The 16,249-nt window shown below is 39.7% G+C and overlaps 1 protein-coding gene across 3 annotated transcripts in view; it reads right to left on the bottom strand.

Annotated features, from left to right (window-relative positions):
- PTGFR (prostaglandin F receptor) overlaps positions 1-16,249 on the bottom strand; it is a 264,047-nt gene that overhangs the window by 41,048 nt on the left and 206,750 nt on the right. For 2 of the 3 annotated variants that reach the window (XM_037498805.2, XM_054691271.1), the window contains exons 1-2: positions 5,490-5,569; positions 3,124-3,993 (exon numbers count right to left, since the gene is read on the bottom strand). In XM_037498805.2, the coding sequence (XP_037354702.1) occupies positions 3,124-3,921 (798 nt within the window). In that variant the 5' untranslated portion in view covers positions 3,922-3,993; positions 5,490-5,569. Of the gene's footprint in view, positions 1-3,123; positions 3,994-5,489; positions 5,570-16,249 lie in introns of those variants that run through there. The other variant, XM_054691270.1, reaches the window with a different exon arrangement.

A 16,249-nucleotide genomic window follows, 5' to 3' on the forward strand; every position in this document is an offset into this window, starting at 1 on the left:
AAAGAAAACACATTTTAAAAAAATACCACAGGGGAATTTTAAGACAATTAAACTATACTATATAATACTGAAATATATCATAAGCAGACATATGTCAGCATATATTTATCAAAACCCACAGGATATACAACACAAAGAGAGAACCCTAATGTAAACTACAAATGTTAGTTAAGATTGTGTCACTATTGGCTCATCATTTGTAACAAGTGTACCATACCAATGCAAGTATGATGGACAGGATAAGACATGAAGAGGTATATGTAAACTCTGTGTTTCCCATTTATTTCTCTATAAATCTAAAGCTACTCAAGAAAAAAAAATCCCTTAAAAAGAGAGTAAATTCAAATATCATGACATTCTTACCTTTGCATTGGTTAAAATTCAATCATAAAATTAAGAGTATCCCTTTTATCATCAGCTACAAATTTAAATCATTTGAAAAAATTATGCCACTATTGATAAGTATTTGTGCTATCTATACTATCAAGCACAAACATATCATTACATTGCTCATTTCCTCTTTTTAGTGCCTACATCTGTACATTCATTTCAGTTGGAGGCTTGAAGATGACAGAGAACGCAGGTCCAAGAGTGTGCAGATGGACATTCAAATTACAAATCCAACAATTCATATAAATCAGTCATAGAGAGGAGGCATACAGTTTAAAGGAAGGCAACGCACTAGAAGCTGTCTATGTTATAATACACCTGTGGGAATCCAGAAGAATGATTTCAGGGGTATTTTTTTTAAATACACTTAAATTGTGGTGTGAACAGGAGAATGATGGTCATTTACATCGATGCAATTCCTCCTAGGCATTTAAAGGGAAAAAGGAGAAATGTTTGAACCACTATAATAGTATCAGGAGTAACCTTGGCATTCCCAAGACTGAGGTTTTTTTGTTTTGGTTTTTTTGTTTTTTGTTTTTTACGAGGGTTCCATTTAGAGTTATCTGATGGTTTTAAACTAATGTGCCCAAGGCACTTGTGTCCAGACCACTAAAGTTATAAAACTTTAAGCTAGAACTTGCCATGAAGACCTAGGTCTCCACAAAAGAAACCAAGAATGCAAAGAATGCTTGAAACAACTCAACCTATCAGTCCATCAAGGAATATCTGAAGAACACTTACTACTCCTCTAACACAGAAATAAGGCTCAAGTTGAAAAGCATTGAGGAGTACTGATACATTGATCTCACAGCTGTATTAACAATTCATAGTTAAATAGAATGAAGAACTCAGAAAATATTTCATGAAAGAGAAATTATGTTTCCACTAGGAAATATGTTCGAAATACATGTTATGTCTATTTTAACAGGGAAGGAAGCCAAAATTTGAGGATAAACCAAAAGCAAAGCACCAGCATATACCTCAGTTGTCCAGATTATGTCTCTCTTGTTAACAATGGCATTGTTATACAAGGTTTCTTCAGTTATGACCTTCATTTTTTTCAATTTCTTTAAACATTTTTTAAACAAAATTTTTTTAAACTCTTTCTCACCATCTTCATATTCCCTTTCTGACTTCCAAATCAATTTCAATTCTGTGTAGACTCACCTTTTACTTTAAAAAAGCTCCTCTATTTCAAAGATTATGGAAAAAAAGAAAAAGAGTATTCAAGGAAATTGCCTTTGTCAAGTTGCATAAATTAACCTCTGTAAGAATGAACACTGAAGTAATTCCAAGTATTGATGGTGCTGCTATTCTGATTCAAACAATGACACTTCCAAAATACTAACAACAATGCAAACCAGTAGTACTTCAATAAAATATTAAACAAAAAACACACATGCTGTGAGCACAGATGAGACACCTTAGGCTTCCTAAACTGACAACAAACAGACCTCAAATTGTTGACTGCCATGGACAACCCAGGTAGGCTGCCCTTGGCTGCGTTCTTAGGACCAATTCGGGATTATGGGGGGGGGGGGGAATTGCAAAATGATTTAATAATTCAAAAAGTTTATTCAAACTATGAAGTGATATTATAAAAACAAATACTGAAAAATATAAACTATGTTGTAAAATAAAATCTGCCAGCATAGGACATGTCTGCAAACAGCAGTCCTTACAAACTTTTCTTGTATCAGGAGCAAATATTTGAAAAAGGGCCTAAAAAAGCTGCACTTGTAACAGTTACCTTCATACTAAGGAGCATGTTATGTCTACTTTGTCTCTATCCTTTGCCTCACTCCCAGCTCTGCATCCCCTACATGGATACAAGTGTACCCTTTCCCCATTGTTACAGAAAACAGCATAAAAACAATCTAGCTGCTGTTGGTACCTATAGAGAGGACTTGTTTCTCTTTCCTGGCAAGTTGTCACTCTTTCCAGCACAAAGTTTTAAAGGGAGTTAAGTTCATAATTATCAATTGTAAGTATTTTCTTTTGTCTTCTACCTGAAAAGTAATATGAATGACTTATGCTTGTTGTTATGTTTGTTGCTAATTCCTTACTTTTAGTCCTCACTTCCAAATAAAAATACCAAGCTGTCAAATATAGCTGCTGGCTAATTTTCTTTTAAGGGAGAATAAAATGAAAAGAGGAGGATTCCTGCCTTTGCTGTCAATCACATCTGCCTGCACGATGAGCTGGCATGTTCTTCTGTTAGTAGACTAGTGATTTATTTACCCAAACTATCCAACTATTTCAACTCACCACCTTCCTTTCTAAGCTTTGAAGACCCCTGGCACTAATATGCATGTCTATCAATTAAAAGCCCTTGTGACTTTCTCCTAAGACTTACTGAAGTCCATTTCAATAACATTATATATGGTCTCTCCCCTCCCACATTTTAGAAACTATAACATATTAAAAATATATTATTTCCTTAAAATTGTTTTACATGGCACTGCAAGACAGTAACCCGATGGTTAGAAATGTTTAGCAAATCATTTCTTTTAACTCAGGGCTTGAGGAGAAATAATCATTTGTATCATAAACAGATGAATTCTAAGCCAGAACTTAAAGCTGAAATTAACTTTTGAGTAGGAGTAAAATTCATCATTTAAAAGAATTGAACACTGTTTCCCATCAAGACTAACAATTTTGAAAATTACAACAGACCCTGTCTTGAACATGAAAAAACAGAAGTCAGAAATTGTCTAAACATTACTCTCTTACCAGAAACGGACTCCAGCAAATGCAGGATACACACATGATAGCCAGGAGCTGGATGACCATTTCCAAATGATGAGACCTGCCTTGTCTGTGCTGTTGACTTTTAAATTTAACTCTTAAAAGTGTAATTCCTGTGATGGCATTGCACAAAAATGAAACACCCAGGGATAAGAGCCCCAGAAAAGAAAAAAGCAGAAGGTAAAATCTATCTTCCCAGTCTTTGATGTGTTCTGTTTTGTAGAAACACCAGGTCCTCGACGCTTGAATTTTATAGTCTCGATGCCCAAGGATGGGCAGCAAAGCTATGAAAACAGCAAACAAACACACACCACTCAATATCATTTTCACATGTTTGGATGTAATTTTCGTAGAATGAAATATCGGTTTGGTGACTCCAATACATCGCTCAATGGCCATCACGCTGCCTAGAAAAAGTGGGCACAGACCAGAGAAAACCATGCAGATGCCAAAAATACTGCAAAGGATGTTTGATTGGTCAAAGCGGATCCAGTCTTTATCAGAAGCATATACAAACACTGCTATCGCTCCATTGATGAGGTGGCCAAAGAAGTCTGTGATTACTAGGCCACTAGCCAAAAGCAAAAACGATGCCTTGGACTTCTGTCTAAATCTCTGATATGCCTTCATGAGAATAGCAATGGCAAGGCTGTTTGATAAGATCCCCACTGTCATGAAGATTATTGAAAAAAATACTGAAAGCCGGTTTTCCGTTGGGCAAGTTGTATTTGAAAGGAGGCCAGCTGCAGGAGACACTGGCTGTTTGGAATTGTTCATGGACATTGTTGTGGAGATAAAAGCCAATCATTCAAGTCATCTCCCTCTCAAAACATTGCAGACTTGCAGTCCGGACATCTGTAGCATAAAGACAGAGGAATTATGAGCACCGTATAAACTGCTCATCTGACATTTAAGACTGAAGCGCCCCGGCACCCTGTGGTGGGAATCAGATTTATCTGGCCTATCATAAGCAAGGTTGCATCATACTGAAAACAGCGCACATCTGCTGTGGTTCCACATTTCATTTTGAAGGTAAAGAAGCTGCCAAATTGGAGACCCCATGGTTAACTCTATGGATCCTCTACAAATGGGCACCTTCTTAATCTCCTCCTGACACTTCACTGACACCTTAAAACTTTCAAGTTTTACAAAATCACTAAGATTAGACTTAACCCCAATAAAGTTTCTTAAGCAAAATAGTGTAGATGACCTTTTAAAGCTTCTGCTTTTTTTTTTTTTTTCTCTGATGCTGACTTTGACCCCAAACCACAAATCACACAAATCATTCCTTAGGTGAACTACCAGTTTGTCCAAATGGAAAGACAATCCTCTCTAAACGTTGGGAAGAGGCAAAGTGGACCAACAAGTTCCCTGATGTTAAATGGGCCTCTCTGAATAAGTTCGAAACTATTTTATTTTGATCAAGTTGATCAAGTGACAGCAAACTGCATGCATCAGTGACCCGCAGAAGCAAAGAGGTGAGTCTCTAGGAAGATTTTCTGGTTTAGCTTCCACCTGTGCAGAAACCCTGGCCCGTGACAGAGCAGGCTGCAGACCTTGCTGTCTCTGCACGTCTGCTTAGATGCCCTTGACGAAGTCATAGCCTCGGGGTAGTAACATCCAGTAAGAAGTACTTATTTGTCGCTTTCCCTAGTGTGTTGAAGCCTGAGTCACAGACACTGGAGATCCAGGATTGCAGTTACCCAGTCCCCGAGCTAATTCGATTGGCGTTTCCCAAGCAGCTTTCCGGGAGGCTGGGAATTCTGGAGCCACCCTTTCCTGGGATGGGCCCTAGACGCTCCCCCACTCCCACCCCGCCTCCCTCCACCTCTGGCCCCAAGTCGTCCCAAGGGCGGCCACGTCCTCCGAGTCTTACGCACAGCTCCACTTTCGCCGGTAACTACCCCTCCGCCCCCACGCCCCTGCTTGCAACATCCTGCCCAAACCTTCTAACTTGCTAAAACTTTGTGCAATTGCTCAAAAGCCAGAGGGGCCAGTTTCCCTCACACCCCGGGGGGGCGCTAAAGTTCAGCATTGGCTTGGAAGTGGGACTTGACTTGTAGCCGCCAGGAAACGAGGGATCTTTCTCTCTGCCAGTCTCCCTCTTCCCAGAGACCACTTTGCACCGGGTCCCCAATGCGCTCAGCTCAGAAACGGAAAAGGTCAAGCCGAGCACCCTTCTCTGAGGGTCTCCCCAGCTTGGGGTATCTGATCTCAACGTGTCGCCAAGGGCAGACTACCGTGTCCTCTATCGCGGGTGACTGCAACTGCCACCGGTGTCCCGGTGCTGGAGTGGTTAAAGCTCATCCCGCGACGCCCCAGTAAGAGCCTGCGGTTGGAGGGGTAGTTACCTTGGCATCCCGGGCCGCCGGCAGAGCTCTCGGCACAGAAGAGTGAGCGCGCACCCGGTGCGCCATGGCGCGCCCGGCTCTGCTCCGCCACCGCAGCAGCAGCAGGTTCCTCCCGTGCAGAGCTGCGCGCCTGCCCCGGGTCCGTAGGGTCTCGCCGTTCTCCCTCCGCGCGCTCCCCCAGAGCTGAACCTGCTGGGCGCGCTCCTCAACTCCTATCCCTCCCGAGCTAGCACGCCTTGGGCGGGATGGAGCGCGCGGTGACCTCCACCCCTTTCTCTTCTCTCTCCTCTCCGCCCCCTTTTTCCTGAACCCGCAGTCGGACCTGGAAAGACGAGGGCAAAGTGCTCGTGTGCTGTGGCCCCAATAGCATCAGAAAGCACCCTTTTAGCAACCCGACAACCACTTAGGGGGAAAGTTGTGTTTTTAAACTCATTTTCATCGTGGAGGATTGTTGGGGCACTGGTGGGGGGGGCAGGGTGTGAAAATGCACATTCGGAAAAGTTTGAACTTAAAACTCCCGGAGCATATACAAACATGTAAACCTATGTTACCTCGATCAACATAATTTGGAAAAAATAAACCTATTTTCAAACTAAAGGCACCATTTCTAATGTTGCAAAGTAGCAGTCTGGAGTGCTGAGGAAAACCTAGACAACTGTCTTGACAGCGTGTTGGATAAACAGATTGTAGTTTGCCGATTTAATTCATTCCAAATCCAACTGAACAGGGATAAAGAAATAAAATAGAAAGAGGTGGTGTATTTGAGAAAAGATTTCATAGCCCCTATCGCCAGGGAGGCAAAAACAGATACTCAGGCCACGTGTTGTAAATGGAAACAGTCACTGCCTTAGGGTTTACTGTCATTTAGAGGACTGAACAGTGTTTGTAGCTTTCTAAGGAATGTGAGAAGAAAAGGATGAGAAACATTCTTGAAGGACCCCTGCAGATATGGGATCAGCAACATTTTAATGAATTTTAAAAGTCCAGTGATAAGAGAATTTTTATTGATGTTTCCCCAAAGAAATGTGCACCTAATGCATTTTATGGAAATCATGTTATGATCAAGTTAGTCTTTATTTGTAATTATAAATCGAACCTTTTTTTTTAAGATTTAATTATTTATTTATACAAGCACTGGGTACAGTCAGACGCGCAGGAGGGTGAGAGAATTCACCAGAGCCAGAGGGAAGAGCAGAGCAGGCAGACTGACGAAATACACTGCTGAGGGGCGCAGCGTGCGGCAGGAGAGGTCTGCGCACCACGTGGGACCCTTGCCCGGGATTGAACCGGCGCTGCAGAGGCTGCGGGCATCTTCGCAGCCCAGCGCTCAACTGTTGTGCCACTGGGGAGGCCCCAATAGAACCATTTTAATACCATAACCATGTTTTGTTAATATTCATCTGTACCTGTTAATTGTGTCTCATTTTTCCAGCTAAACATCATTAGGAACCTATTTTTTATCTTTTTATTTTTAGTAAAATATTTTCACCACCTATGTGGAAAACCAGTGCTACCCAGAAATAAGCCTCTTTTCCCCATTCTAAAATCTGAAGTTCCTCTAAATTCCTAGAAATTGAAAAGGATCATAAAATGTTAGAGCAAGATAAAATAAATTAGCCATTAACTATAGAAAAGAAGGATCGTGCAGTTTTTCACTATGGTAGACATTAAGGGTTTTGTTGTTCTCTTTTTTAATGGTATGGTCATAACTTGAAAAACAAACTGTTACTTGAGTAGTGTCAAGAAATTGAATATTTTTGGTTAATCAAATATTTTCCTTAGTAGAAAAGTATTACATCTGGATGGTCAGTATCTAAATAAGAACTCTGTAATAAAGCAATTTTTTAGTACTACTATTTATTATGTCTTTCCCATTGAACTGAATTCTTACAGAAGTTTTCTTCATTTCTCCAACCTAAGCTAGGACTGTGCTTGTTCACTTATCAAATGTGGAAATTGTAAGTGCTACAATCAGCATGTCCACTTTATAGTTTGAGATCTTGAAAACGCTCCAGCTCTCACTGAAGCACTTTATAATATCAGCTGCTCAATCTACAGGGTTAGGAAAATAATAAAACTTCATTAATGCAATGTCACAGCAAAAGATTCATTATACAATATATTCAAAATAGTATTCATTTATTTTTCAAAACACTAAAATCCAATTTAAAAAAAAACTATCTGGTTTGCATGTTTTCTTGGAGTTCCTATTTTAGAATAATCCATTCCTTAAGCAAGATACATTTTACCTAAGTATCAATTAAAAAGTATAAAACAACTATATCTCTTCTTACCAAGATGAAAATAGTAGTAGTAAGCTACTAATTTGTGTGAGAGCATGAACAACAAACTACTCTTTATTATTGGGGTATAACTGACATATACCATTAGTTTCAGGTGTATGCGTCAACATTTGTATATATTGCAAAATGTTCAGAACAATAGTCTACTAGTCAACATCCATCATCAGTTATAAAATTTTTTTCTTGTAATGAGAACTTTTAAAATCTACTCTTAAACAACTTCCAAATATACAATATAATAACTACCCCTCGGCACTCTTTTGTACATCTTCATGACTTATTTATTAATATTTTATAACTGGAAATTTATACTTTGACCATCATCCATTTTACCTACCTAATCCTTCCCATTGTCTTTGGCAATCACCAATCTGTTCTCTATATCTAATAGCTTGGGTTTAAAGTATTTTTTTTATTTTTAGATTCCACATATAAATTAGTTCATATGAAATATTTGTCTTCCTCTGTCTGACTTATTTCACTCAGCATCATGTCCATGTTAATGCAAATGGCAGGCCTTCATTCCTTTTTATGGCTGAATAATATTTCAATACATTTATACCAAATTTTCCTTTACCATTGACCCATCATATCTTGACTCTTATAAATAATGCTGCAATGAAATGGAAGTGCATGCGTATTTTTGAGTTAGTTTTTGTTTTCTATAGAAAAACATCCTCAAGTGGAATGGCAGACATACATAAAATTAACATTCATGCACCTGCTACCCAATTTAAGGACTGCATTAATTTCCTAGTGCTACTATAAAAAGTACTGCTAACCGGGTGACTTAAACAGACACTACCTGCCTTAAATAGTCTGGAGGCTATAAATCCCAAGAAAAGGCATTGTCAGGGTTAGTCCCTTAGGTGCACTGTGAGGGAGATCTGCTCCATATTCCTTTCCCAGCTTATGGTGACTTGGGGACAATATTTAGCTTATCTTGTTTGTAAATGCAGCATTCCAGTCTCTGCCTGCCTCTTCGCCTGTCACTCTCCTTGCCTCTGTCCTCACTTGGTCATTTTCTCATAAGGATCCTAGTCACATTGGATTGGGGTCCACCCTACTGCAGTATGAACTGATCTTAACTAATAATAATTACATTTGCAACAATCCTATTTCCAAATAAAATTGCATTCTGAGATACAAGGTGTTAGGACATTGACATATCTTTATGAGGGGGGGAGCAATTTACTCCATTATAAGGACTATATTAGGATATTATTAACATAGTTACATCTATCTTTGTTTCTGCCTCCATTCCATTCTTCTACATAGCTCCCTGAGATATACCAGAGATAACCACTATCCTGAATTGTGTTTATCATCATTCTCTTGTATTTTGCATTGCTTATCACATAAATATCAAGATGAATTCAATATTATTTAATTTTCCTTGTTTTATAACAACCTTCTGCAATTTGCTTTTTTCATGTAAGATTAGATGAATACATATTATTGTATGCAGTAGTAGTTTATTCATTTGTAAACTTCTAGAATACCTCAATTTTGTATATCAAAATTTTTTAAATATTATTCTGTCAATAACCTTTGGGGTTATTTCCAGTTTTAGTTCTTAGGAAATATTCTACTCTGAATGGGCTTCTAATATAGTAACTTTTCTTGGGGGGAGGCATATAGCCAATATAAAATTACTGGCTCAACCCAAATGCCCAAAAATAGATGACTGGATCACGAAGATGTGGAAAATATAGACAATGGAATATAACTCCATAATCAAAAAAGATAAACTCATGCAATTTGCAGCAACATAGATGGAGCTGGAAGGGATCATGCTCAGTGAAATAAGTCAGAAAGAAAAAGAAAAATACTGGATGGTCTCACTAATAGAAGGAATTTAGAAAACCTAAATAAGGGATCAGGAAAAAAGACTAATTAAATAAAGCAAAAATCAAAATCAAGAAGCAATTATAAACCAGAGACACACTATGGGGGGGGGATGGGGAGGGGGAAGAAGGGAGTAGGATCAAAACAAGGGGGGGTGGGGATTGTACGGGGACTATAACCAAGATGAAAATGCATACATTGTGCAAAAATGAAAAATAATGTAAAACATATATAAAATAAAAATTAAAAATGCTGCAACCTGGGAGTAATAAATACAAAGGAATAAAAAAAATAAAATTACTGGGTCATAGGGTATGAGGATGTTCAACATTGAAAGATAATGCACAAATGTTGTATCAATTCACTCCTTCATACTGCCTAAGAATTCCTCTTCACTAACATTTGAGACAATGCTTAAAGTCATCTAGTTTTCTTAACTACCATCAATGAGATGGTTGTAAAATGATGTTACATCATGGACCTAAATTATATTTTCCTTTGCACTGACGTTTCTTGTTTTATGAAATACCTGTTTGTCTCTTGTCTGATTTTTTATTGAGTTGCTTGTGTTCTTATTAATTCTTTATGTGTTCTAGAAACTAAGCCTCTAGCAGTTATATATTTTGTAAACATCTTTTTTCCAAATCACAGCTTGCCTTTTCTTTTCTTTATGCCATCACTTTTTACAAGCAGCTCTTAGTTTTAGTGTGATGAAATTTAAAATACTTAAATTTTCTGTTATATTTCAGCATTTTTCTGTCATATTTTATGTCTTTACAGAGGAATCTTGAATATGTATTTTATAAACATTTTAACATTTCTGCTTTCCACACTTGAGTCTTTAATCATTTAGATAATGATTTTTTACTTACATGAAGGAGGAAATCCAGTTTTTTTCCTCCATTTTGATAATCAGTTTTCATGGTGCCAGTATTAAATAATCCTATAATGGGTTGAATTGTGCTGCCCAAAGTGCATGTGTTGAGCTCCTAAACCCTAGTACTTTCAAATGTGACCTTCTTTGGTGATAGGACCTTTACAGAGATAATCAAGTTAAAACATGGTCATCAGGGTGGACCATAATCCAACATAATTGGTGTCCTTATAAAAAAGGAGCATTTAGAGCAAACATATACACAGGGAGGACACAGTGCAAATGTGAAGATGACCAACTACAAGCCAAGGAATGAGGCCTGAAATAGAACCTTCACTCACAGCCCTCAGAAGGAACCATTCCTGCCAACATCGTGATTTTAGACTTCTAGCATCCAGCAGTGTACAACAATAAATGTATGTTGTTTAATCCATGCAGGGGATGGTACTTTGTGACGGTAAACCTAGAAAATTTTATGCACCCTCCCTTCCCCACTAGTCAGAATATGCACCTCTTACATGTCAAATTTCCAGACACACATGGGAAAACTACTTGTCGGCTGCTTACATTATAATAAAAACTATATTAGCTGTTCTAATCATATTATTATAATAGTTAATCATCTTAAACCAATGTGTGAAGTCCAAGCAGCCACCATCTCACTGGAATTATGGCAGTAACCTCTTCATTTCCTCCAGTCTTTTGACCCCAGTCCATTGCCTCAGGCAGATTGATATGTTGAGTATGGGCTCCCAGGTCAGATCGCAAAAGTCCACATTCAAGGCTTTCCACACATAACTATTTCTATTACCTTAGGAAATTGTCTAATTCTTTTATGTTTGGTTTCCTTACTTTTACAATGCAAAAAATATTAATATCTACATCATACATTTAAAGGAAATATACAAGTGCTTTGAACTGCAACTGGAGCCTCATACATGGTAGATATTATTACATTTTATAAAATGTAAATAGGGGGCCTCCCTGGTAGCACAGCGGGTTGAGCGCAGCACTGTGAAGCTCTCCACCTCTGCAGCACAGGTTCGATCCCGGCTGGCCGGCAAGGGTCCCACATGGCGCAGCAGACCTGTCCTGTCTCAACTGCTGCTCCCCTCAGCAGTGTACTTCAATCAGTCTGCCTGTTCTGCTCCCTGCTCTCTCTGTTGAATTCTCTCACACTCCTCCTCTCACCCTCTGAAGCCTGTATCCCAGTTCTTGTATAAATAAATATTAAAAAAAAAAGAAAATGGAAAGGCCATAAATTGTGAAACCACAAACTAGGAAAAAAAATTTAAAAAAAAATGTAAATATGGCTATGTTGGTCCTCAACTAACAATATGAAAATGGTTTCCAATTTCTCACCCAAATATTTATATTTGGGAAAGCTGTTATACAAGCATGAAGCAATTTTTTCCTGAAGAGCATTAACAGATGCTAATATGCATTGTAAATCATATGGAAAGAAGAAAATGCCTTATGGATTCCACTGGACTCTGACCTCACTAGGAAGTACTGTTTGGGAAATGCTATCATTACCCTTAGAATAAAATGAATTTTCTAATGTGGTTTTCTAAGCCCTTCAGAATCTATCCAGTTACAAACCTCTCCCCTAGAACTCGACCTCAGCAACAGTATTGAAGCCTGTCTCTTGGCTTTCATTCATTGTCTACTTTTCACAATCTTCAACCCCTCCCGCACTGTTTGACCCCTACTCAGGCTTCAGGGCTCAATGCTGCCCAAGCCAGTGAGCTTTTCGTGTGTCCTGCCAACTGCACAACTGTCAGAGTCACCGGATATGCAGCACCTGGCACAGCTAGAGGAGTTGCTTAAGAATGAATGGATATTGGGCCTCCCTGGTGGTACAAGGGGTTAAACACTGCACTATGAAGCAATCCGCAGCCTCTGCAGCACTAAATCAATCCCTGGCCAGCCAGGGAGCAACCCACATGGCAAGGCAGACCTCTCCTGTCTTGTCTGCTGCTCCACTTGGCAGTGTGTTTCAGTCAATTCACCTTTTTCTGTTCCCCGCTCTGTTTCTGGTGAATCCTCTCTCACACACACACCACCCCCACCCCACATCTCTGGCCTATACCCCAGCTCTTGTATGCATGGATAAATAAATCTTAAAAAAAAAAAAGAATGAATGAATGGCTAGATGAAGAGAGAATGGGGCTGGTATACTACACATGCGATATGTAAGCACAAAGAACTTAAGTAGTTTGTCTGGAGAATGGCAAGCACATGTAACAAAACCAAGTCTGACCACAAAATTCGTGCTCTTACCAAGTCTTCACTTCACCTCTGGGTTTAATAAAACAAAGTGCTGTTCTCTGTGTACAGAGTTTGTTGCTGCTAGTCCTACCACCAGAAAAACAAATGTCCTTATTGTTTTTCTTTCAAAGCAAAAAGTTTTGCAATAATCCTTCTACATTCTTTCACAATATCCAAGACCAACAGTGGCACTTTTTTTAGCACTAATATTTTAACTCTGTGAGAGAATGGAAATTCTGGGAGGTAGACAGAAGGCAACAGCTGAAAGGAGGCAGAAAAGAGCCCATCACAGGCTCTTTTATGCACACATTAAAACCAGCAGGTGCTTGTTTTCATCTTCATTACAGAGCAGTCACCCCTTATCTATGGGGATACAATCTAAGACCCCCAGAGGATATCTGAAATTGTAAATAGTACCTAACCCTGTTTATACTATGTTCTTTCCAAGGCATGCATACCTATGATGAAATTTATAAATAGGCACAATAAGTGATTAACAACAATAGAAGAATTATCACAATATACTATAATAAAAGTTGCATGTATGCAGCGTTGCTCTTTAATAACATGTGCAGTATATTTGGACCATGGTTGACCTCAGGTTACTATAACCAGGGAAAGTGAAACCAAGATGAGGGGAGTCTGACATACAGGGGAGAAGTGAGGAAAATGAGAGCACAAATTATTTGCCAAGATCACAGAGCTATGGTGAACATAAGATACAATCCAAACTGTAAAGTGCTTCACTTTTTCTGCTTCATTCAGAAGACAAAGGTAAGTGGGGAGCCTCTTAAACTTTTTTTTTGTAAAGATTTATTTATTTATACAAGAATCAGGGTACAGGCCAGATGCTTGGTGGGGGGTGAGAGGATTCACCAGAGACAGAGCAGGGAGCAGAACAGGCAGACTGACTGAAATACACTGCTGAGGGGAGCAGCGGGCAAGACAGGAGAGGTCTGCTGTGCCATGTGGGTTTCTCTGCAGCCAGCTGGGATCGAACCCGTGCTGCAGAGGCTGCAAACAGCTTCACAGTGCACGATGCTCAACCTACTGTGCTACCAGGGAGGTCCCTGGAGCCTCTTAAACTTGCTGTCCATTCCCACACCTGCCCTCTGGCCTGCCTGGAGTTCTGCTCCTGCCACTCCTTGGAGAGTCCTGGATGCCTATCACTACTTGATACTTTTTCCACAGATTTGTCGAACTTTTCAAGTGCATAAGCATTATGATAAGGATATTTAAAATACAGAAATCATGTAGTCTCATTCTCTACCCTCAAGAAACTTCAAATCTTGAGTGGCAGGCTAGTTCTTAAGAACATTTTCATTCTTTTTTTTTTCCTTCTTTACATTTTTTTCCCATTTTGATTTTTTGGTATATTTTTAATTGAAGTGACATTGTTTTACAACACTGTATATGATTTCAGAGAAGTTCATACCTCTTCAGATGTATATCAACACATCGCGCCCACCACCAAAGCACCCACTGTCCTCCACCATAGTCCACTGGGCCCTTCCCCATTTTGTCTCACCCTCCCCACCCTGTCTAGTAGCTTTAACTCTACGGTGACATTTCTAGGTTAAATTTGGTTTAGTTTTGTCTGTTCCTTTGTTTCTTTCTAGTCAACATGAGTTAAATCATCTGGTGTTTATCATTCTCCTGACAGTTCATTCAGCAGCATCCCCTGCAGTTCCATCCATGAAAACAGCCTTATTCTTTAGTTTTCTCTCCATTTCATCTCCATCATTTTTGGGTTTCCATCTGTTCCTTTGAGGCTTTGTCTTTCTGACTTATCTGACTTCAATATCTGATAGATACCTAAAGTCCAACTAAGAGACAAATTTAACCTACCCTGTAGCCTTTTTTCAATGTCCCTAAGCATGGGGCCACAAGGTATACAGCATTCAACGAGGTAAAAGTAAAACCAAGTTTATTGCATGGGAGGGAATGAATGCATCATACCAGAGACATAACTATGGGGTTGGGGGAGAAGGGAGTAGGATAAAAACAAGGGTGGGAAGAGCACAAGGGACCATGGTAATGGTTCATGGGTGAATGGGTGGTGGGAATTTCCTGGGGACTATCACCGAGATGAAAATGAATACACTGTACAAAAATGAAAAATGATGTAAAAAACATATTAATTAATTAATTAAAAAGAAACACCTAAAGTCACTGAAGCCCCAGGGCAGGGTGCCAAAAACAGACAATAGTTTGTGGGGAAAAACTGCCTTGGTCCCTTTTTTGGTTTATTCTTGCAATTCAAAAAGTTTATAGCTATTGAGAACTGACTATGCCTTGAGCACCATAAACATCCTGTATGTATATTCAGCTAACTTTCACAAGAACTCCATGAGAAAAGGCAAGGCTATGATCCCCATTTGGCACAGGAGGCACAAAAACATTAAGGGGTTAAATCACAAAGAAGAACTCAATCCCATTTCTATGCAACTCCTGAGCTCCTTGACCTTCTCTCCCAGCCATGCTGCCTCACTGAAAATGACTGAAAATGGCTCATTGCCAAGACTCCCCTGCTCTCTGCAGTTGGACACACAGGGTTGTCCAAGCCCTTTTGTGGCTGAGCATTTATAAGGAGTCATCTTGATTTCTTGGCCACATTCAAGACTTCTCCACAATTTTCACATGAACTTTGCTGGAGTGAGGCTTCAAAACACCAGCATCCAAATCCAAAGGAAATCTGAAACCACCATGAAGGAAGTTGAGACCATCCTTGGAAAAGTAGAGACAATCAGCCTTTAAAAACATTTAACATGTAGTCTCTTGACCTGCAATTCAAGTAAAAAGAAAAAAAAAAAAAGCTTGAAGAGGGAAAGGGAAATAATTGCTAAGCTCACTGTTTCTTTCACTCAGCACAAAAAGGAAATTATTCTTTCCTGAAAGATGTAGTCATCACAGTTGTACAAACAACAGGAACGAGCTGAGCTCCAGAGCAGGTCTGGCTTCTTGGGTGTGCAACCAGTGTGACCTTAATCACTTTATTTTGGAGTTTGTATTTTGTACATGAGGTCCAGTGGGATAAGGGAGCATGGACCAAGGGCTTAAAATCTCTGGCCCCTGTGCAATTCTACTTCCTTGGGGTGGGCCTCCCTGGAACAAATATCTGACCACCTACTCCTCTCTCCAAGACCCCAGCCAGCCCCCTCCTAGGCCTTACCCCTTTAGCCACTCTTTGACTAAGAAGGGGCGTGGTCCTGAGCATAGGTAGAGCTGGGGTCAGACACAGACCCTGAAGACTGCCATTTAACCCTGCAGGTGAGACTTGTCTGGACCAGGGAAAGCCTCATACCCACCCTCACCCAGGTAATAAACACATCCCATCACAGTGGTTTAAGATGTTTTGGAGTCATCCATCCATGGGGGACCCTGTCTCAGCTGTTTCAGCCCCAATCCCTACTGGGGCACTCACACAGGTCCCTTAACTAATGGGAGGATGAATCCCAGTATTC

The sequence above is a fragment of the Talpa occidentalis genome, unplaced genomic scaffold (genome assembly GCF_014898055.3).
Source record: "Talpa occidentalis isolate TD23 unplaced genomic scaffold, MPIMG_talOcc4v2.1 talOcc4.9, whole genome shotgun sequence".
NCBI classification, from domain to species: Eukaryota; Metazoa; Chordata; class Mammalia; order Eulipotyphla; family Talpidae; genus Talpa; species Talpa occidentalis.